This window comes from Spodoptera frugiperda, chromosome 24 (assembly GCF_023101765.2).
Source record: "Spodoptera frugiperda isolate SF20-4 chromosome 24, AGI-APGP_CSIRO_Sfru_2.0, whole genome shotgun sequence".
Classification (NCBI taxonomy): Eukaryota; Metazoa; Arthropoda; class Insecta; order Lepidoptera; family Noctuidae; genus Spodoptera; species Spodoptera frugiperda.
The window spans coordinates 4474591-4497485 of NC_064235.1; the positions used below are offsets into that span (position 1 = coordinate 4474591).

General features: G+C 37.8%; 3 protein-coding genes across 3 annotated transcripts in view; 1 reads left to right on the plus strand and 2 right to left on the minus strand.

Annotated features, from left to right (window-relative positions):
* LOC118278735 (zinc finger protein 248-like) overlaps window positions 1-10683 on the plus strand; it is a 37984-nt gene extending 27301 nt beyond the window's left edge. Inside the window, exon 4 of the mRNA XM_035598066.2 lies at window positions 10571-10683. The gene's annotated coding sequence lies outside the window, so the exon portion shown is untranslated. The remainder of the gene's footprint in view (window positions 1-10570) is intronic.
* LOC118278699 (cardioactive peptide) lies at window positions 353-12936 on the minus strand. The gene is made up of 6 exons (XM_035598019.2): window positions 12886-12936; window positions 12314-12422; window positions 4657-4764; window positions 3738-3819; window positions 3018-3085; window positions 353-1486 (listed from the first exon to the last, which is right to left on the minus strand). The coding sequence occupies exons 3-6, from the start codon at window positions 4726-4728 to the stop codon at window positions 1334-1336; spliced, it is 375 nt and encodes a 124-aa protein (XP_035453912.2). The 5' UTR covers window positions 4729-4764; window positions 12314-12422; window positions 12886-12936; the 3' UTR covers window positions 353-1333.
* LOC118278737 (insulin-degrading enzyme) overlaps window positions 353-22895 on the minus strand; it is a 63555-nt gene continuing 41012 nt past the window's right edge. The window contains exon 27 of the mRNA XM_050703839.1: window positions 353-811. The gene's annotated coding sequence lies outside the window, so the exon portion shown is untranslated. The remainder of the gene's footprint in view (window positions 812-22895) is intronic.

The window sequence follows — 22895 nt, forward strand, 5'->3', positions numbered from 1 at the left end:
TTTCATTAATTTGACATGAGTGTGGACTGCCTCGTTGGTCGAGTGGTCGCCAGTGCGACTGCCGGACAAGGGGTCTCGGGTTCGATTCCCGGGTCGGGCAAAGTATTACTGGGCTTTTTTCGGATTTTCGAAAATTTCTCAGTAGTAGCACGGAGTCTGGAATTGTGTCCAGTATATGTCAATAGGCTCACCCCCTATTACATGGGACTTATAACACAAATTGTGAAAAGTGGGTTTACATTGTATAGCGGCATTACGTGCCGTAATGTGCACCTCTGCCTACCCCTTAGGGGATAAAAGGCGTGACGTTGTGTGTGTGTGTGTTTGACATGAGGACAAATAAAACACAATATAATTTTCACCACGGATATTTTAATACCCTTCTCTAGTTTATTACAATCAAAAACTAACAATTATTTAATTATTATTGTTAATTATTATTTAATTCATCTAATACTAAGCCACCTCCTAGTTGTAAACTTAACTAAAAACATATTTAAAATTAAATTTTAATACATTTTGTAGCATCAAACATTTTTAAATAGAAATATTAAAGACTTCAAAATAGAATAAGTTCTGCACTGGATTAGAACCTCGCTACCATCAGTTGACTGGACAATCTCTACACTACACGAGTCACTGTTTACATGTCGACATTAGCTCATGACGATACCAGCGTACGTGTGTCACTGGACAGTGAACCTCGCTACCATCAGTTGACTGGACAATCTCTACACTACACGAGTCACTGTTTACATGTCGACATTAGCTCATGACGATACCAGCGTACGTGTGTCACTGGACAGTGAACCTCGCTACCATCAGTTGACTGGACAATCTCTACACTACACGAGTCACTGTTTACTTAAAAAATATTATTTTTTATATTTTTTGAAGTCTTTAATAAATGCATGGTTTATGTGTATATTATACTTTATAGAAAGTATTAAAACTCGACTACGGTAGTCATTTCGATGATTTTGAACTTTAAAACGTTTATACATAAAGTTCATATTTGTTCAACATGGCAAATTCTAAATATTTTTAAACCATTGAGCGAAATGTGAGTAAAATACGATTAAACAAGATGTATCTTCACTGCCGTTAAAATCTCGTAATGAATAGAACAAAAATATTTATTTCATGAACAATTTACACATTCTAAAAACTACCAACAAAAACTACCAAAAACAGAAAAATATTCTCAACTAGTAACACCGAACTCCAAACGTCAAAACCGTAGTCGAGCAACCTGGAAATGTATAACGATTATTTTAAAATTACTAATCGATTTGAAACGCTACGGTATCGATATTTCGTTGTAATCGATTTTTTAATACGATTCTTTTTGTTTTCGTCGTGCGATTTCGGCGCTGGCCTCTTGGATTGCTTCCCAGAGCTTGGCTTCAGATAAAATCTGCCTGGATAGCTCTTCAATGGCTGTTTCTGAGTCTAAAAGTGAGCCGAGAGTCTCATCATCCATGTACTGCAAAAGAAATTGTATATACTTAAGTACTTATTTATCTTAGTGTGGGAGAGTCATGCTCCGGCACTGCAGGGCCGGCTCGACCGGAGTGATACCACGACCTTACAGAAAACCGACGTGAAACAACGCTTGCGTTGTGTGAGTGAGGTTACCGGAGGCCCAATTCCGCCCTTTCCAATCTTCCCAATCCTCGATTCCCTAACAACAACCCTTACAATCCTAATCCCCAAAAAGCCGGTAACGCACTGGTGTTTCAAGTGTCCATGGGCGGCGGCGATAGCTTACCATCAGGTGATTCGTCTGCTCGTTTATAATAATAATTATGTATTTGTTTATGAAGCAGAAGAGTTTGTTTAATGGAACAAGCTAATCTCTGGAACTACTGGTTCAAATTGAAAGATTATAAACGTATTAACTAATTTCAAAAAGAGGAGGTAGGAGTTGTTTTTTTTAAATGTCGTTTTCTAAAGGTTTGACTGCCGTGTCGTTGGCCAAGTGGTTGCAAGTGCGACTGCCGAGCAAGGGGTCTCGGGTTCCATTTCCGGGACGGGCGAAGTATTACTGGGCTTTTTTTGGTTTATCGAAAATTTCTCAGTGGTAGGACGGAGTCTGGAAATGTGCCCAGTATATGGCAATAGGCTCACCACCTATTACATGGGACTTACAACATAAATTGTGAAATGTAGGTGTACATTGGCATTATGTGCCATAATGTGCACCTCTGCCTACCCCCGTCGGGGATTAAAGGCGTGACGTTATAAAAAAAGTTATATATACACCTCTATCTACCCCAATAGGAATTAAAAAGCGTGCCGTAACTAACATTTCAAACTGCAATGCTAAGAGCACATAAAACATCAGCTTTTTAAAACCAACCGTTTTAATTATTTTTAATTATCGTAAAACATAAAGAGAGATCGTAAACTGAATTAAATAAAACTAATCAACGTTAAGATTAAATAAATAAAACTGTTAACAGCTGAAACTACTGCTCTTGTACTATGGAAGGAAAGGGGAAGGAGTTTCGATGTCTCAGTTGAAGAAACTTTCATAGTTATAGGGCATATTTCTTTTGAGGGGGGGGGGAGGAGAATTGTCCAATTACTTCTTCCTCATTAGGTAAGGTGAGAGAGAGTGTCAGACTCTCACTGACTAAACACCACCCCGTTCCTACTGCTGCATAGAGTCGGACACTCGTTAATTCAGTTTGAGAACATAAAGAAGTTAAATAAACATTGACTCTACTCTGCATAAAGTGGTTCACAAATACGCACTATGCGTCGCTTCGTCAATGAAAACGATTGATAGCAATTGTCAAAATAAAGACAATGAAAGCGATAGCTCTTTCATAACAAACACATATACATATATGTAGATATTTTATATAAAAAAATACTCATAATCAATAATTTATATTCACTATTGTAATCTTCAAACAACACCTCCCATTAAAGCCGTGGCAGATACTTTTACAACACCTTATATCTCTACCTCTGTCGGTAATTCATAGGTAATTTTTCATGATGTTTACCTGTTTCTGCCTCATTAGCTCTTGGCCAGGCATGCCAGGAGCTTGTTGGGACCTCTTGCGACCACAGCCTAGAATTAAAGAAGAATTTGTGGGTAAATAAACAGATAAGAGTGGGAGTGGGGAAGCCATGCTTCCACACGAATGGGCTGGCTCGACCGGAGTGATACCACGGCCTCACAGAAAACCGACGTGAAATAACGCTTGCGTTGTGTTTCGTTGTGTGAGTGAGGTCCCCCCTTCCTAATCTTCCCAATCCCCGATTCCCGAACAACAACCCTTAAATTCCTAACCCCCAAAAAGCCGGCAACGCACTTGTAACGCCTTTGGTGTTTCAAGTGTCTATGGGCGGCGGCGATTGCTTGTCATCAGTCTGCTTCATAAAAAATCTTCATGATACGTCTTTTGTTAATAAAACCTTTATTTTTGGCACCTGTTAGTATAGTCCGGTCGCAAGCGCGACTGCCGGACAAGGAGACTCAGGTTCGATTCCCAGGTGGAACAAATTATACTGGGCTTTTTTCGGTTTTTCGAAAATTTCTCAGTAGTAGCACGGAGTCTGGAATTGTACCCAGTATATGGTAATAGGCTCACCACCTATTACATGGGACTTATAACACAAATGGTGAAAAGTGGTTGTACATTGTATAGCGGCATTACGTGTCGTAATGTGCACCTCTGCCTACCCCTTCGGGGATAAAAGGCGTGATGTCGCAAACTTACCAGTGAAAGCATTGCAGAAGGGTCTCTTCTTGGGCGTCATCAGCATTTCTTCTGACAAACGACCTTCGTAGTTCCTGGGGATCTAGAAATATTGGCTAGACTTTAGATTTCAATACCAAATAGGTTTTTTTTGAGGGGTGAAAATCATTCACAGACTTCTCCCTTCTTGGGCGAGGTGAGAGGGAGTGTTAGACTCTTACTGACTAAAAACCACCCCGTTTCGAGCCGGAGCCCCGAGATCCCGCTAGGCAGTATTCAGCTCCAGGTCGGCATCAGCCCTAATGGGCCCAATCTGTGATGGTCTGACGGCTCTTTGAGGCGCGCGCGGTATGTGATGCACCGCACACGGACGCGCTTGGTTCTGGTCGGGCGGCGAGCTACCCTTGCTCGCCGTCCGAAGATCTGTGTTTGCGGTGACTGCAGACCATTTTGCGATGCATGGAGTGTCCTTCGTGATGGCTGAGATGTGAGGAGGTGGTATTTTAAATAGGCTAGGCCTAGCTATTGTGTAGTTGACACTAATAGTCCAGTGGTTTCAAGACCAATCACCGCGTGTGGAGTTTTATTCCGGGACGCTCTTTTATAACTAAAGAAAAGTGCTTTTTGTACTACTAAAAAAAGTAGCATCTATTTAAAAAGTTATTATCAGAGGTATAATTAATTATCAGTACCCTTAGTATGAGTTTGCTTTACGTTAAACGTAATCGAAACGAGAGTGCGTTCGGCGCTTTAATTGGCCGGCTCGAATAAACCAACCAATCAAAGCGCCGAACGCGCTCTCGTTTCGATAACTTTAAACGTAAAGAAAACTCATACTAAGGGTACTGTTTATACTAAGTCTTAACTTTAACCAATTAAATAACAATTCCTTTCGAATTAATTCGCTGCAAAAATAATAATAAGTAGTAAAATAACTCACCGAGGCTGTATGGCAGCACTCCATGTATAGCAGCGCCACCACGACGAACAACGACACACGCGACACTGACATGGCGGGAAAATTTGACAGCTGCACAAAATGGACGACCTGTTGACAAACATAATGAAAGTTAAGACCTCTGAGTTTGTTTCGGCATTTCTTCTCAGAGTAGTCCGATAGGAAATGCCGGCCTCATCTAGTTATTTAAGAGATTTACGTGTAAAAGAGTTACATTGCAAAATAAATATCATTTATCATTTACCTATAAGAAATTGGGTAGTATCCTCGGTCAAAAATAATTGATTACAACTTTTCAATACAATAAAATATTCAATAATAATCACACTCTCATTCATAGATTTAATGATCTAGGTACTTAATTTTCGATTTTTTCTAGCTAATTGAAATAAGTCTGCTATTTGACGTAAACATCTGACGTCATAATAGAGTATTTCATACAAAGTTCATAGAAAATATCGTTTTTGACGTTTCGAAAAAGTATTGAATTTGACTAGTAGGAAACTAGCCTATTATAAGTTCAGTACCTTAAATACGAGTTTGCTTTACGTTGAACGAAAACGAAACAAGAGTGCGCTCTGATTGGTCGGTGCGAATGAACCAACCAATCAGTACCCTTAGTACGAATTTGCTTTACCAATCAGAGGTGAACGTGCTCTCGTTTCGATTACTTTAAACGTAAAACAAACTCATACTAAGAGTTCCGACATGATGTTTTCATTCACCATTTGTCAGTATCAGTACATACCTAATCTTAGAAACTATAATATAGTTATATGACTAACAACTTTAGGTGCAAATAAATAATAAAACAGTTGTAAAATCTTCAAAACATTAATCATACCGACAAAGTTTGATTATTAATGAGTTTAATTAACTGTATTTGTAGTGAAATGAAGAGTAGTTTTTTCATAAAACCTAATATTCGAAAGAGCAAATCTTATTTTTACCCGACTGCGCCAGAATAATACAGAAGGAGTAACTGCAACTCTAATATTTGCTATATCGATAAGCAAGCCGCCGCCCAGACCAGTCTTAAACCTTCGAACAAGCTCTACAACCTACGTAAACTGAACTTAAGACTCCAAAAAACTAAACTGAACTAACAAAAGTTAACAATGTACTAACTTATAATCAATTTCCCTTATTGACAACGGAGTACGAACGAAGTTACAAAGTTAAATAAATATATAATTGACGTAACTCAACGACTGTTAAACTGTTTAGTAAGTTACGTAGTTAAGTTAGTGAGCTCGTTTACAAATTAACTTTTGCTAAAGAATAGATGAAGTTGACTTGACCGTCGCTATTTTTGTTGCCCGTTTTTTTTTTCTTTTTTAAGTTAAAATGGCTGCCTTGTTAGTGCGTTAGCTACAGTTCTTTTTAACGGTTGCCCCATATTAGGATTTTCTCCTGTGTCGTGGTTGCGTTTACAAACATACTATAGGGATGATGACGGGGTATGAAAATTAAAAATCTATTTAGTCCGTCAGTTAGGTAATGAAAACATATTAGACACGTATTTATTTTTTTATTTTGTCATATAAGATAACAATACTTAGATAAAACGAATCAAAGTTTAGGCGTAGGAGCTAACTACGTCACTTTTGAGTATAAAACGTACTTAGAAGAGACGTCACGCGATATTTCAAATCGATATAATTATGTATTTTCGGAAGCATTTGTTTCCGTAAGAAAATAAAAATACCTGTCTAATGTTTTAAAATAAAGGGCAAAAGACCGGCAACGCACTAGTAACGCCTCTGTGTTTCAAGCGTCCATGGGTGGCGGCGATTACCATCAGGTGATCCGTCTACGTTTGTGTTCCATAAAAAAAGAACTAAACAAGCATGTTGTATTATGACTGCCACTTTAGTAAGTAGTTTAAAATAAAAAGTGTTTACAAAGCAATCGTTTTAAGCTTTAAACTTCCCGCTGTGTGATATCGACTGCACGCTGCGACTGAGTGGGTGCTACTTCGATATGTTCAACTTAAGATTTCATATTTTAAAATGTGTTTCTAATATCTTATGTGTTGAAATGTGTTTTTGCCTCAAAAAAAGCCCTCTTCACACTAAGTCAAGTCAAGTCAAATGATTTATTCCAATTAAACCAAAAACAGTTCTTTTTAAATGTCAACAAATAAAGAAATATGTTTGTAAACGCACCCACGACACTGGAGACAATCCTAGTGTGGGGCAACGTTTTTTTTTAAAGGTTCTATCCTATTCTATTCTATTCGATTCGATTCAATATATAAAAAAAGAATAGCAAAAAATGTAATCATTCGTTTCAAAGTGTAGCTTCGAATATGGAATATAAGGAACTATTACACTGTTTATTTCGCACAATAACACTATTACTCCATCAAATAATAATAGCGCAATCACCATTTACGTACTATTACTGATTATTATTATTACACGCCCGAAATAAAGCCATGGGTGTGTGTCATAAGTGTGCTGTTACATTGCCCAGTAATGAGAGTAGGCTCGCTTGCACACACCTTCTTTTATTTTGTTACTAGCTGGACCAACAAACGTTGTTTTGCCTTATAAATTACTAGCGACCCGCCCCAGCTTCGCATGGGTGCAATGTTGATATATTATGCATGTATTATACATATAAACCTTCCTCTTGAATCACTCTATTTATTAAAAATAACCGCAACAAAATCCGTTGCGTAGTTTTAAAGATTTAACTATACAAAGGGACAGAGAAAACTACTTTGTTTTATACTATGTAGTGATTTCTAGAAAATAGATAGTGAAGTCTGTGAAGTACGACCGAGCTTTTTTCGATTTTTTGAAAATTTCTCAGTAGTAGCACGGAGTCTGGAAATGTGTCCCGTATATGGCAATAGGCTAACCACCTATTACATGCGAATTATAACACAAATGTTGAAAAGTGGGTGTACAGTGGTATCAAGTGCCGTAATGTGCACCTCGTGAAAGTTGTTGGGAAGATTGGGTCTCCGGTAACCTCACTCCCACAACGAAACATAACGCAAGCGTTGTTTCACGTCGGTGTTCGGTGAGGCCGTGGTATCACTCCGGCCGAGCTGGCCCATTCACGCTCTCCCATACCTAATCTATGTACCCCTCACAAAATTACAAGAGCTTATACCTATCACGCATTTCAAAATACGTGGTCACATGCATTCGACAAGAGAGGGATTACCGCCCTCAGACCTCTTTAAGAGGGACCTGCGAGCACCTCCGTAAGTAAGCCGCTTATGTAATGATACTACGAAAATTATACATGCATTATTTATTAAGCATGCAGACACAAGGATATTTTAGGTATCCTAAATAATATTTTTTTGGGATAGGTCAGTAAACTGGGGTGATGGGTGAGTGAACGGTAAGCAATCGGCGCCGCAAAATCAACCCTTTTTTTAACTGGGAATAATCATCTAGTGACTTCTCTCGCCTTGAGCATTCTGCAGAAGCTAGTAGCTACATATTTATGCCGTGTAGTGATAGCAGAGTAGAATACACTCACTGTATATAAGTGTGGAAGAATTATGCTTCGGCACTGCAGGGCCGGCTCGACCGGAGTAATACCACGGCCTCACAGTAGACAGGCGTAAAACAACGCCTGCGTTGTGTGAGTGTGGTTACCGGATTACCTCCTTCCCAATCTTTCCGAACCCCGATTGCCCAACAACCCTTCAATTCCTAAGCCTCAAAAAGCCGGCAACGCACTTGTAAAGCCTCTGGTGTTTCAAGTGTCCATGGGCGGCGGTGGGCGGCTCATTTACCGGCTTATACCATTAAAAAAACTTTTTGACTGCACGGTTGGTGCGGTGACTGGGCAACTGGCTGCCGCAACTCTTTGTGTGATCCACAAATTGTTGCTTCGCATCTGAGTGTCATGTGTATGTGAACTTGTATGTTTGTAACCGTTTTTTTAAAAAAAGAAGAAAGAAGATAACATATTATTCATAGCCCTAAGCAAGTTTTACAACAAAACTGCATTTATAAGTTCTATAACTTGTTAAACTTATAACTTTTTCATTATTAAAGCGTGGTTGCGTCAACTTCGATGGCAACGAAGCTCTATTATGGAGTGTCAACAGAAAACAATGGAGAAGGCGGTACAAATTAAAATACACTGAGCTTGGTAGATTGAAAAATAATATTTCAAACTTTACACTGTGTAAAGTATACAGAAAGACGCTTTGAATGAGACATTGTTTAATGTAACTGCGGTAAAAATGAGTAGTGAAAGTATAGGAGTTCTTTTTTTTTCTTTTTCTTTAAAAAACGTTGCCCCACACTAGGATTATCTCCTGTGTCGTGGGTGCGTTTACAAACATACAAGTTCACATACACATGACACTCAGACCCGAAACGACAATTTGTGGATCACACAAAGAGTTGCTCCGTGCGGGAATTAAACCCGCTACACGTTGCACGGCAGCCAGTTGCCCAGCCACCGCGCCAACCGTGCAGTCAAATGTAAAAACTACGCTGAAATATGTTATGTATGAGTATTTCAATTAACGAAGATATTATAACCGAGACAGACTGCCTCGTTGGTCGAGTGGTCGCAAGTGCGACAAATGGTCTTGAGTTCGATTCTCGGGTCGGGAAAAGTATTATGTACTCTGTTTTTTTCGGATTTTTTATTTAAATTTCTACTGAGAAATTTCAGATTCCGTGGTACTACTGAGTAGCACGGAGTCTGGAATTGTGTCCAGTATATGGCAATGAGCTCACGCCCTATTACATGGGACTTATAACACAAATTGCGTAAAGTGGGTGTACATTGTATCGCGACATTACGTGCCGCAATGTGCACCTCTGCCTACCCTTTCGGGGATAAAAGACGTGACGTTGCTTTATTGCTACTTTAGTAATAGAAAACAATCAAACATCTAAATTCATATGTATGTCAAAAATAAATTATATTGACATTTCAACATATTAAAATATTCCAAAATAATCGTAGTACTTTCATTCATTAATTTGACGATATACTTATTAATTATATAATTTTTCTAGCTAATTTTAGAGAAGTTAGTATACTATTTGACACAAAAAAATATGAAGTCATAAGTTGCGATGTCCTACAAACTTCATAAAAAAGTAACGTTTTTGACATTTTGAAAAAAGTATTGAATAGGCATGTTTCCTACTAGTCAAATTCAATACTTTTTTTCGAAACGTCAAAAACTATATTTTCTATGAACTTTGTATGAAATACTCTATTATGACGTCATAAGTTTTTGACGTCAAATAACACAGACTTATTTCTAGAAAATTCGCTAGAAAAAATCGAAAATTAAGTAGTTCATCTTTATAAATGAGAGTGTGATTATTTTTGAATATTTTATTGTATTGAAAAGTTGTAATAATTTATTTTTGACCCAGTCATCATCCCTATTTGACTAGTAGGAAACTAGCGTATTGTATTTGAAATTGGCGGATGAAGTCGCGGGCAAAAGCAAGTAAAATAAAATAATAAAGAAAGACTAAAGACCAAGTTTATATTGAAAAGTTAGTTTATAAATTATAATAGAGTTGGTCTTTGAATCTTGTAGTCGTTTAGTAGTTGGCTATGCACTTTACGCAAGTTGTTTTTTTTGTTACTTTGACTGCCTCGTTGGCCGAGTGGTTGCAAGTGCGACTGCCGGGCAAGGGGTCTCGGTTTCGATTCCTGGATCAGGCAAAGTATTACTGAGATTTTTTAATAGAGCTACAGCATTTAACAAGCCCGCAGTAAAAGATTTTTGAGAAGCTAGAAAACATTATGGACGAGCGTGGCATCAATGATCTGAGATGCATTTTTAACGTTAAACAGGGACAATCTACTTTTCACCATGGGAGCAAAACCGTGTGACTGTATATATAAGGTGTTCTAAAAGTATCTGCCACAGCTTTAATGGGAGGTAGTGTTGTGTTTGAAGATTACAATAGTGAAGAAATTTCGTACCCCGGACCAGTTAATTCAATTTGAGGACATAAAGAAGTTAAATAAACATTGACTCTACTCTGTATAAAGCAGCTGCGGACTACCTAGCTGGTTACCGGAGCTCCGGCTCGAAAAGCAGGAGTAGGAATGAGGTGGTTCTTAGTCAGTAAGAGAAGACCTAGGACTATTTTCGCCCATTTAAAAAAATCTGCATAAAGTGGTTCACAAATACGCATGGTGCGATGAAAACAAAAATTCATCATTGACGAAGTGACAGAGACAGTGAAAGAGATAGCTCTTTCATAACAAACTCATACGTAGATTTTTTTGTATGAAAAAAAAAATTACTCATAATCAACAATTTATATTTACTATTGCAATCTTCAAACACAACACTACCTTCCATTAAAGCCGTGGCAGATACTTTTAGAACAACTTATATAAATGAAAAATTATAAAAGATATTTATTTTTGCAAATAGGTTACAATGTACCTCTTTTACACGTCAATCTCTTAAATAACTAGATGAGGCCGGCATTTCCTATCCGACTACTCTGAGAAGAAATGCCGAAACAAACTCAGAGGTCATAGTCTCTTTTAAAGTCCAGTATATAATATTATCGCTGCCCTAATTCAACAGTTGTTGTTCAACAAAGTATGTTTTGAGTAATTCATACTTTTATGATTTCAGTGTCATTATTTCACTAGTTGTTAATTGAAATGCGGGTGATTTTTTAAAACTATAGCTTAGTTTAATGTGTGTGTGTGTTTAATGTGTTTCTTCCTGACTATATAAATATCTTAAGATGTCAGAATCTTGAAAATATTAGTTTTACATTGTTCTCAATAGTTGAAGCAATCGAAACGATGTAACCAATAATTGCATTATGAATCTGATTGAAAAAAAGTAACCTATGGCGATTCTTGCTCGTTCTTCTCCATAGGAATCTACACTTTGAAACGAGCAAATAGAGCAACTAGAGGACTGACCGACAGACAGACGTTATTAATATTGTATATGCTTTGACGTTCAAAAGTGCCTTCCTGGTCTATTTGAAATAAATAATTTTGACTTTGACTTTGAACCTAAGGTCGGTAAAAACATGCTTAAAAAAGTCATTGAAATTTAGGCACTTTGGATTGCGTTTTACAAAATATCCGATTTTTGAACCGGACAGAAGAGCAAATTTTTCACATGAAACAAAACTTAACTCAATTTTGTTATTTTTTTAAGATATCTTACTGTTGAACTAGGGCAGCGATATGTGTATTGTATGTCTGTGTGTATGTAAGAATTGAAACTTAAAACGGGATATTTACCATGTTTATTTATGTCTATGAGTTTCCGATATTTTGGCACTGTTGCAAGCGCCATGATCACGGATAAACTCTTGCATCAAAGCGCTTTTTTTTTCATTTAAACGGTCGACGTTTGGCCGCTATCTCACCTGATGGTAAGTGATGATGCGGCCTACGGTGGAGCACGTCTGCCTATAAGCAACCTATTCACTCGGGCCTTGAAGACACCCAGGTTATACCCATCAGGAAACACAGACTCCGGCAAGGAGTTCCACTCCCTAGCAGTTCGCACAAGGATGTTTGAATAATAATGAAAAAAATAATGAATAACATGGTAAATATCCCGTTTTAAGTTTCAAATCTAGTGTTAGTGACCATGTCAGTTTAAAAACTTATTTGTGTGTATGTGTTGGTGACTTACCTGAAGACCAGTGGAGTCCTGAATGCAGCGGTCGCCGTGGTCCAACGCTTATATACAGCTGAACTACAGGGGCGGGCGGGAACTCAGCCATGCGTGGAGTCGGTAGCTCCTGGACAAATATCTTTTGTTTATTTTTTGAGTGGGAATTATTTTGATTGGTATGTTTTTTTTTATTTTTTTTTTGTGTAGACTGTTTCTGTTGTGTTTTAAAAATACAGAAAGGGGGTATACATATCAAGTGCACGGTTTCTAGATAACATAACAAACGATACGGGAAGGGATTTTTAAACTCATGTTTTTATGGAACGAAGTTATGAATTTTTCCAATATTTAATTTTTATTTTTCATGCGAATTAAAATTAGATAGATAGGTACTAGGCGATCAGATTTACAGAAGAAATGTTTCGTAATTAGCGAGTGATCCCTGTAGTGTTGTGACACGTTTGTATGATTTGAAATCAAGAACCATGCGACACCAAGTATTTGGTACGAAATTTTACCGAGCCGCCTATTCTCAATTAACTACAGAATTATATAATGTTGATAATTTATGACAATAGTGTTTTACTTACGTTTGCTCCCGACGTCACTCGAGACGTCCGCCCCAATTCAAATACAGCGCTGTACTAAATGTTTTGCTTTTATTTTAAACAAAAGAGTATTCAGATCTTTATACATAGGTATCTCATGGAACTGATGGCAATGTCTCGTAGGTAGTGAGTTCAGTAAGTCATTGGGTGAACATCTCATAGCTGGGATAATATTGTGACGATGAATGCCTAAATATAGTCCACCTCTGCCTACCCTTTTCGGGGATAAAAGGCGTGACGTTGCTTTAGTATGTCTCTCGATAGTTGTTAAAAAAATGACAATAACATAATAATATTGACGGTTAAAAGGAAATAGAGTATAAGCTACAAATAATGAAATGTTCAGGAGACTTGTCGGTCGTTGAAAGAATACTAGGAAATTTTTTTTTGTGCTGGGTATAAACGCCAAAAATGTCATCGTAGAGCCATGAGAGTAAGCGCATTCGAAAGAGCGGAAAATTTTACGTAGGATAGCATAATAAACTATTTTTTTACCAAAATGTCGCTTATACCCTATTTCCTTTTAACCGTCGATATATATTTCTTTAGTACGCACCGTCTCCACTTCATTCCCTATTCCCCGCTGGACCGCCCATTGTCATAACGCAACGCTCACTCCAAAGAAACGCTTAGTTTTCCTATACATAGGTATATATACGTTATATATTTACCAATGTAATCATAAGCCTACAGTTGTATGATAATAAAATGCATATAAACCACGTTTGGTGATAGTCCCGCCCTGTTAAGACAAGTAAGTGTACTTTCTGTATTTTTTTATGTAATAAGCCGGTAAACATGCTGACGGATCACCTGGTAAGCAATCGCAGCCGCCCGTGGACACTTGAAATACTAGAGGAGTTACAGGTGCGTTGCCGGCCTTTTGGCGGTTAGGAATTTTTAGAAATAAAAACATATAAACATGGTAAATATCACGGTTTAAGTTCTAATGATATTTAAAACTAATTCATCATCATCAGCCATCCATATTTTCAGAAAATCTTAAACATTCACGACATACATATATATAATATTATTTAGTTCTATCATCCTTGAGCAGTCGCGTTCATTCGAGAGTCGAGAGAGAGAGAGAGAGTGGTCGGGAGTGCAACTACCGAGGAAAGAGATCTTGGATTCGATTTCCAGGTCGTGCGATGTGTTATGCGGTTTATAGGTTTTGCTCAAGATTTTCAGATTTTCTTGGAGGATCTGTTATTTTTTTATGGAATAGGGTGCAAAAGAGCAGACGCGTCATTTAATGGTAAGCGATCAACGCCGCCCATGGACACCCGCAACACCAGAAAAGTCACAGTAGAGTTGCCGTCTTTTAAATTATGATATCTATAAATTATAAAATAATTATGTTACAGAGAAGTATGAAAATTAGAAATCTATTTAGTCCTTCAGTTAGGTAATGAATTTATTTATTATTTTTATTTATTATTTATTTAATATGTTAACACGGTTTAAAAGACCAATTACATTAACACACACAAAATATGGAATTATAAAAATAAAATTGAAATAAAATGAGGAAAAACATAAACAAACAACACTATAAAATTGGTAAAGCAAAAACAAAAAAAAAAAAACAATCAATAATATATACGGTACCATTGCACAATGCACGTAAGGCAACGAACAGAAAAACAAAACATTTCTACACACTATAGGCTTTCGCAAAAGCTTAGGCAGACCCTTTTAATTGTTTTAAGCTCATCCACGAATAGATCACAGTCAGGGTAGGCTTCCATGAGGCTATTGAGCGCGGACAGGACACGAGGAATAGGGGAGGATGCCCTGGCCACGGTACGACATGCGGGTACAGATAGCAGACGGTGGCTGCGAGCACGTATGTAGTTGTTAGGAGCATAGAGTCGAACCAGTTCATTGCGAAGGTCAGGAGCATCAATTATCCCTCTGTAGATTTTAAGCGCGATGTGGAGTTGGTTAAAGTTTCTTCTAGTATCCAACATATTAAAACCTAGACATCCTACAAGGTACTTTGTCGGATACATGTATGGATAGTACCCCAGAGACCATTTGTAAAGAAATCTCAAAAATTTCTTTTGTACTTTTTCAAGCATGAGTGAATAAGACGCCTCGTATGGACTCCAAACGCATGAGCTGGCCTCCAGCTTGCTTCTGACTAGCGTATTATATAGGAGTCTTATCACCTGTGTATTCTTGAAATCTTTTGAGTTTCTTAATATGGAAAAATATTAGACAGGTTTTTTTTTTATTTTGTCATATAAGATAACAAATACTTAGACAAAACGTAGTAAATCGTGACGTCACACGAAATACAAAGAGATTTTCTAGGGACCTCGTGATAAGTTCGAATTATCGAAAGGTTCGAATTATTGAAAGACGACTGTTACTCATAATTATTTCAATTTATTTGTGTTATTTTAATTCCATCCATTTTTGTTTCCATTGTAATTTTCCTAACTAATTTAATACACTAGTTTATCCTGTTTTTTTTATATTTATGTTTACAGGGTACCACATAATATTCTGCCTATCCCGTAAGCACTTAAACAATCGCGATATCTGACGTCACATTTCGAAATCTGACATTTGACATACAAGTCACTCTCTGTAAAACGTCACGACATTATTCCCATAGGTGCTAGGCAGGGGTGTGTAGTAATATAACTTAATTAGATAATTCATACGTCAGCACATATGTACTGTATAGAGGCGAGCCTATATTTCTATAAATAGATTTAAGTACGCAAGATATATTATTGCAGTGTCTATTTTCGTACTACTTATGTCATAATTGAATAGGTAGCCCATTTCAACATCATTTGTTTTATGGAATAAGCCGGTAAACGAGCAGACGTATCACCTGATGGTAAGCAATCACCGTCGCCCATGGACACTTGAAACAACAGAGGTGTTACAAGTGCGTTGCCGGCATTTAGGGTTTTTTAACGGGGAAAAATCATCCAATGGCTACTCTCGCCTTGGGCTAGGCGAGAGGGGGTGTCAGACTCTTACTGATTATGCAATACACCACTCTGTTCCTACTCCTACTTTTCGAGCCGGAGCCACGGTAAACTCGCTAGGAAGCCAGATTAATAACTAAAATGTTTATTTATTGGCATGTTTGGATATTTGTCCGTCAATCTCGCTGAAACTACTGAACCAATCTTGGTGAAATTGGAATGTATCCAAATAAGTCCACTATAGTTAAAAACGTAACAGTGATTTTTTGCAATTAATGATTTCTTACAATATGCCGACGATTTGGTTTACAGACAAGATAAGCAATGAGCTGACTTGGGTGATAGGTTACTTCTATCGAAGAAGGCGAACGCGGGCGAAGTAACTCGCAAAAGCTAGTAACATAATATATTAAATAGCATTCATAATACAAGAACATAAATTTCAATATAATATTTATTTTCCATTCCATTTCTTTCCTATTGTATGTTTCATCCAATTTCTATCCTATTTGTCACGTATTTGAGAAGCAGCGATACTTACAAAATTGATTGATAGTTACATACATCATCACGCTTACAAATTGTAAGGGGTTAAGGTTAAGCTATGGTTGTCAAGGTTACTTTATAGATGGTTGCGATTATATTATACTAAATTCATAAGTGTGGGAGAGCCATGCTTCGGCACGAATGGGCCGGCTCGACCGGAGTGATACCACGGCCTCGCAGAAAACCGACGTGAAATAACGCTTGCGTTGTGTTTCGTTGTGTGAGTGATGTTACCGGAGGCTCAGCAACAAGTAAGTAATGAGAACAGGCCTTTGGTCAGCAGTAGCCACTTAAAGGCTGATGATGTGATGTGAAATTGTATGAACAGCTCCATGTTCCTTGATCACAGAAGAGCTGTAATTTTGTAGGTTGTCTAGGAATGTTACAAACATGTGGCGCGGAAGTTGCAATGTCGTATTTGTAAAAAGTGTTCAAATTAGCACAAAGAGAAAACTACATATTTCGCTCTTTTTTCGTATATTGTCAGCCAAGATGATAACAATAATAGGTATATTGACTGCACGGTTGGTGCGGTGGCTGGGCAACTGGCTGCCGAGCAACGGGTAGCGGGTTCGATTCCCGCACGGAGCAACACTTTGTGTGATCCACAAATTGTTGTTTCGGGTCTGGGTGTCATGTGTATGTGAACTTGTATGTTTGTAAACGCACCCACGACACAGGAGAAAATCCTAATGTGGGGCAACGTTTTTTTAAAAGAAAGAAAGAAAAGAAAGAAATATGACTAATTTTTATTTTAATGTCCGTCTTGTAGATTATTTCAAAACATTAGACACGTATTTTTTATTTTCGTACGGAAACAAATACTTTCGAAGATATATCGATTTGAAACATCGCGTGACGACACTTCTAGGTACATTTTATACGTAGAAATGACGTATTAGCTCCCACTCCTAAACTTTGATTCGTTTTATCTAACTATTATTATCTTTTATGACGATTTAAAAAAATACGTGTCTAATATTTTTTAATTGCCTAACTGACGGACTAAATAGAGTTTTAATTTTCATACCCCGTCGTGATCCCGTTTCACACAGTATATAAAGATAATCAAATCGTTTGTTTGTCCGTTTGCGTGGCTCTTATCTCAACAACTTGTTACTTTTTAATAGTTTTGTTTGTACCGAAAAGTTTTTCTTTTAAAAAGTTTTGAAAAACAGTTTAAATCGAATCGATTCAGACTGAAATAGTATTTTATTTTATTGAGTCGAGTAATTGGTGCACGTTTATCAGTTTAAGCAGAGTATTATTGTAAATACTAGCTTTAAGCCTGCGGCTTCGCCCGCGTTGTTAAAATTTGGTCACTACTCTGTAGCCTGTTAAGAAAAACATAAAAACAAGCTACGGCAAACGAGCTGATGTTACACCTGATGGTAAGCAATCGCCGCCGCATATGGACACCCGAAATACCAGAGGATTGTTTTTTATAATAATTTGTGTAAAATGTCTATTTACAAACAAAATATTCATTTCTATTAAGTTCGTTTCATATCTAGAGCCGTCTAAGTTGTCTGTCTAGAACCAATGGTAGTAACCATTGGTTGTCTCTGTACTGAATCTATCTTTGTTTTCTTACCTGTATACTAAATCCCACCCAAAACATAAATGTGAAAGGCTGCCAAGTTCGATAATATTGGAATGCTTCGCCTATAAAAGAAGTGAGATCTAAATAAGTACCAAGTTCCATACACAGACCTCAGTTAAAAATGATATAACAAGTTGGCAAGTTTTCACACACTTTGTTATAAACCTACTAAACGCAATGAGTAAAGTATATAATTTTCTATTAAAACTTGCCAAGTTATATCATTTTTAACTGAGGTCTGTGTATGGAACTTGGTACTTATTTAGATCTCACTTCTTTTATAGGCGAAGCATTCCAATATTATCGAACTTGGCAGCCTTTCACATTTATGTTTTGGGTGGGATTTCATTTATTTTTGTAAGGTTTATTTTCTTTTTTTCTTATTTTACTTTACTTTGACTAAATACAAACCTTCGTAACGAATTTTAGGTCGGTACGACCATTGGAAGATATAGATAATTTTTTTGTTTTAGTTCCTTAGGGGTATGAATTTACACCTTCATTATTTTTAAAACCGACTCACACTTGGCCATTTTCAGATTTTTTCCTTTACCTTGACCTAAAGACCTACCTCCATGCCAAATTTCAAGTCAATACGACCATTGGAAGTGGTCTAGGTTTTTGATGAGTGAGTGAGTGAGTCAGTCAGTCAGTCAGTGAGTGTATAGTAAAAATAGCGATTTTCTGACGTCAATATCTCAAGACCTACAATAGGTACATTAATGAAATTTTGTATTTTAGATAAGTAAGTAGATCTCGACAGATACTAGAAATTTCATATGCGTAGATAAAATAGATTTTGAGTTATAGGTGTGTCGAACTTGGCCCGAAATGGTTCGTGTAATATAACCCACGGCCGGTGTGTCGGTTTTTTTGCTCGAACTTGGCGGACACACTACCGTGTGTCTAGATAACTTGTCTAACTGTACTTACGTGTACCTACTACAATTTTTTTTTTCACTTTTCAACATTCGTATTTTTAAACTCATTCACATATGTGAATATATGTATGCATATGTATTGAAAGCAACACGGAAACACAACCGAATCCGTTGGTGAACAACAAAATAAACATCCGCTAAAATAGACATTTTATAATTGTTTTCACCGCGAAAACAATAATAGCTGATTTACAGAAACACGGCATTTCGGTAGTAATTCAACACTCACAGTTTTTGTTAATTTTCAGTTAAAATATCATATTTTATTTGGAGTTTTGTTTGTTTATTTTGTATGGATTCTTTCGACTCTGCAAACCCCTCTTGTATTACAGATTGAAGAAAAATATCAAACGCCCACTTCTCTTGTAAAGTTTGTTTCCAACAATAAAATTATTCTGAGAAATATGTAAAATAGAATTTTAATAGACCAATGAATGGCGCTAGTGTTGTTCGATTTCTGGGTATTTGTAAAATAGCAACGCAACGTCACGCCTTTTATCCCCGAAGGGGTAGGCAGAGGTGCACATTACGGCATGCAATGCCGTTATACAATGTACACCCACTTTTCACCATTTGTGTTATAAGTCCCATGTAATAGGAGTTGAATTTGTAAAATAGTGATTGATAATGTAATGAATTAATTTATTATATAATTTTATACATATTTTTAAGTGTGGGAGAGCCTTGCTTCGGCACGAATGGGCTGGCTCGACCGATGATACCACGGCCGAGCAGAAAACCGACGTGAAACAACGCTTGCGTTGTGTTTCGTTGTGTGAGTGAGGTTACCGGATGTCCTATAACCCTCCTTCCCAATTGCCCAACAAATGTTAAATTCCCTTAATTCCTAACCCCCAAAAGGCCGGCAACACACTTGTAACGCCTCTGTTGTTTCAAGTGTCCATGGGCGGCGGCGATTGCTTACCATCAGGTGATCTGTCTGCTCCTTCCAATCCTCGATCCTAAAAGCGACAACGCACTTGTAACGTCTCAGGTGTTTCGGGTGTCCATTGGCGACGGCGATTGCTTACCATCAGGTGATCCGTCTGCTCGTTTACCGGCTTATACCGTAAGAAGAACTTCTAAACCTATAAACATTATGTAAACTGGGATAGCCTCTAGACACCTGGAGTACTATAAATAGTATTAAATAAATGTTGCTGTAAAGGCCGAACGTTTTAGAACTTTGTGCTTCGAGTACGACCGGGCAGCCTTTTTATAGCATCAATTCCCGAGTGTTTGTTTTTTCCCGCTAAATAACGTTCGGCCTTTACAGCAACATTTATTTAATACTATTTATAGTACTCCAGGTGTCTAGAGGATAGGACAGAAAATACAACAATAGAATTGAATACATCTTGGACAAAAGTGTCCGAAGTGTATGTATTCCATATTGTATTCTGTTTCCAACTGCATGGATTGGAAAATTTGAATAAACACTCTATGTTGCTTGCATTGTGTGAGAGTGTGTGGAATGCAGGTGCATTGGAAATTGTGTGTGTTCGTCATATTATGTATTATACACGGTGTAACAAAAAGGTGGTATACATATCAAGTGCACGGTTTCTAGATAACATAACAAACGATACAGAAAGGGTTTTTTAAACTCATGTTTTCATGGAACGAAGTTATGAATTTTTCCATTTTTTTTTAAATTTTTCATGCTAATTAAAATTAGGTTAGACAGATTAGGCGATCAGATTTACAGAAAAAATGTTTCGTAATATTAGCGAGTGATCCATGTAGTGTTGTGACACGTTTGTATGATTTAAAATCAAGAACCATGCGACACTAAGTATTTGGTACCTACCAATTTTTTTAACCGTATTTTAAGCTGAGACTTCGTGTAGAGATTCTATTCAAGATATATTTATCAGGGCTTCTTGATGTATATGGGTATTTTTTTAGGTATGTGCAAACGCACGGACTTATAGGCACTAATTTCTCTGTTCAACCACGCAACCGAAGCCGCGGGTAACAACTAGTAATACATAATAATAAAAGAAGTATTCCTTTCACAACTTGATTAAAAACGTCTTCAGCACAAACCACAGAGCGTTTTCTCATTATTTTTTTAATTTTAATAGTTTTCACTGTTAGAAGGAAATGTTTAAAGTGAAAAAACTCATTTCGTTGAAGAAAATGAGTTTGGTTCGTAGTTGGTTTAGGACAGACTACCTTGTTTGTTAAGTCGCTGTAAAAAGAACTGTTGAGTGTTGAACGTGATGTGTTTTAAGTGTGGGAGAGCCATGCTTCGGCTCGAATGGGCCGGCTCGACCGGAGTGATACCACGGCCGAGCAGTAAACTGACGGGATACAGCGAGAATCACAACGATACAACGCAAGCGTTGTGTTTCACACATCTACATATAAATTAGTAAGCATTACAAGTGCGTTGCGTTACAAGTGTTACAAGTTGCTGAACTTTTGGGGGTTAGGAATTTAAGGGTTGTTGGGGAATCGGGGATTGGAAAGATTGGGAAGGGAGTAATTGGGCCTGCAGTAACTTCACTCACACAACGAAACACAACGCAAGCGCTGTTTCACGTCGGTTTTCTGCTCGGCCGTGGTACCACTCCGGTCGAGCCGGCCCAGCAGTGCCGAAGCATGGCTCTCCCACACTTGAGTCTGTTTGTTTGTATTGATTAGTACACTTATCCAGAAAGGCTAAAGGTTATAAAACATCACGCTACGATATAAGTTTTTAAACTGACATTGTCACTAACACTATTATTAGAACTTATAACGGGATATTTACCATGTTTAGTTATTTTAGTTGAGAGTTGGAAAATGAGAGGACATTACCATTTCTGGACGTGAAGATTTTAGTTCGTGCTGACGGCTCTCTGGGACACTCGGTTTACAGGAAATCGACTCACACTGACCGATATTTACAAGCTGATTCTCACCACCATCCCAGACAACTAAACTCTGTAGTCACCTCACTCACCAACCGCGCATATGATTTATGCGACGAGGAACATCTACAGGAGGAGCTGACACATGTGATGAAGGTGCTGCGGAGTAACGGATACAGGATTGCAAAGCACAAGAAGAAACCCACTAATAGACATCGGAGGTGCGAGGTTGAGAGGCAACCAGCATTTATGCCATATGTGAAGGGGGTGACAGATAAGGTTGCAAACATTCTCCACAAATATGCCATAAAGACTGTCTTCACTCCTTTCCGGAAAGTTTCCCAAATGCTGCGTTCGCCGAAGGATAGCTTCCCTCTAGAAAGACCTGGTGTCTATAAAGTGGACTGTAGTTGTGGCAAATCATATATCGGTCAGACTAAGCGTACTGTGGCTTGTAGAATTTCTGAGCATATCAGAGCGTTGAAAAACAACGACGCACAAAAATCCGCTATAGCTCAACACATCTTGGAGGCTGGATCAAACCACTGGATTGAGTTACATAACCCACAAGTTATCTCGACAGAACGCCACTATATACCTAGACTGGTAAGAGAAGCGATTGAGATAACCAAGTACAAAAACTTCAACCGGGAGGATGGGTTTCAACTGTCGAGGGCTTGGAATCCAGTGGTCCAACTGTGTAAAACCCGCAAAACCGCCAAGAAAGAAGAAAGTTCGCGAGCGGACACAGTGAGTTTTGTGTGTCGAGAGTTAAGCCGAGTTACAAGTGACAATGGTAGTGGTATTACCGGTGTCAGCAAGAAACGAACGAGAAAGCGGGTAGACCGATTTGTCTGATCGTAAACACCCACCCGCATTTTCTCCAGTTAATCCGTGAACACGGCGCTTGCAACAGTGCCGAAATATAGGAAACTCGATAAAATAAATAAACATGGTAAATATCCCGTTATAAGTTCTAATAATAATCACGCTACGATCAATAGGATTTAAGCAAAGTGAGTGAAGCCGCGTAAACCACAACTACAATATTCGCTACGATTTCGTAGCTGCTTTGTCTAACGCCTACGCT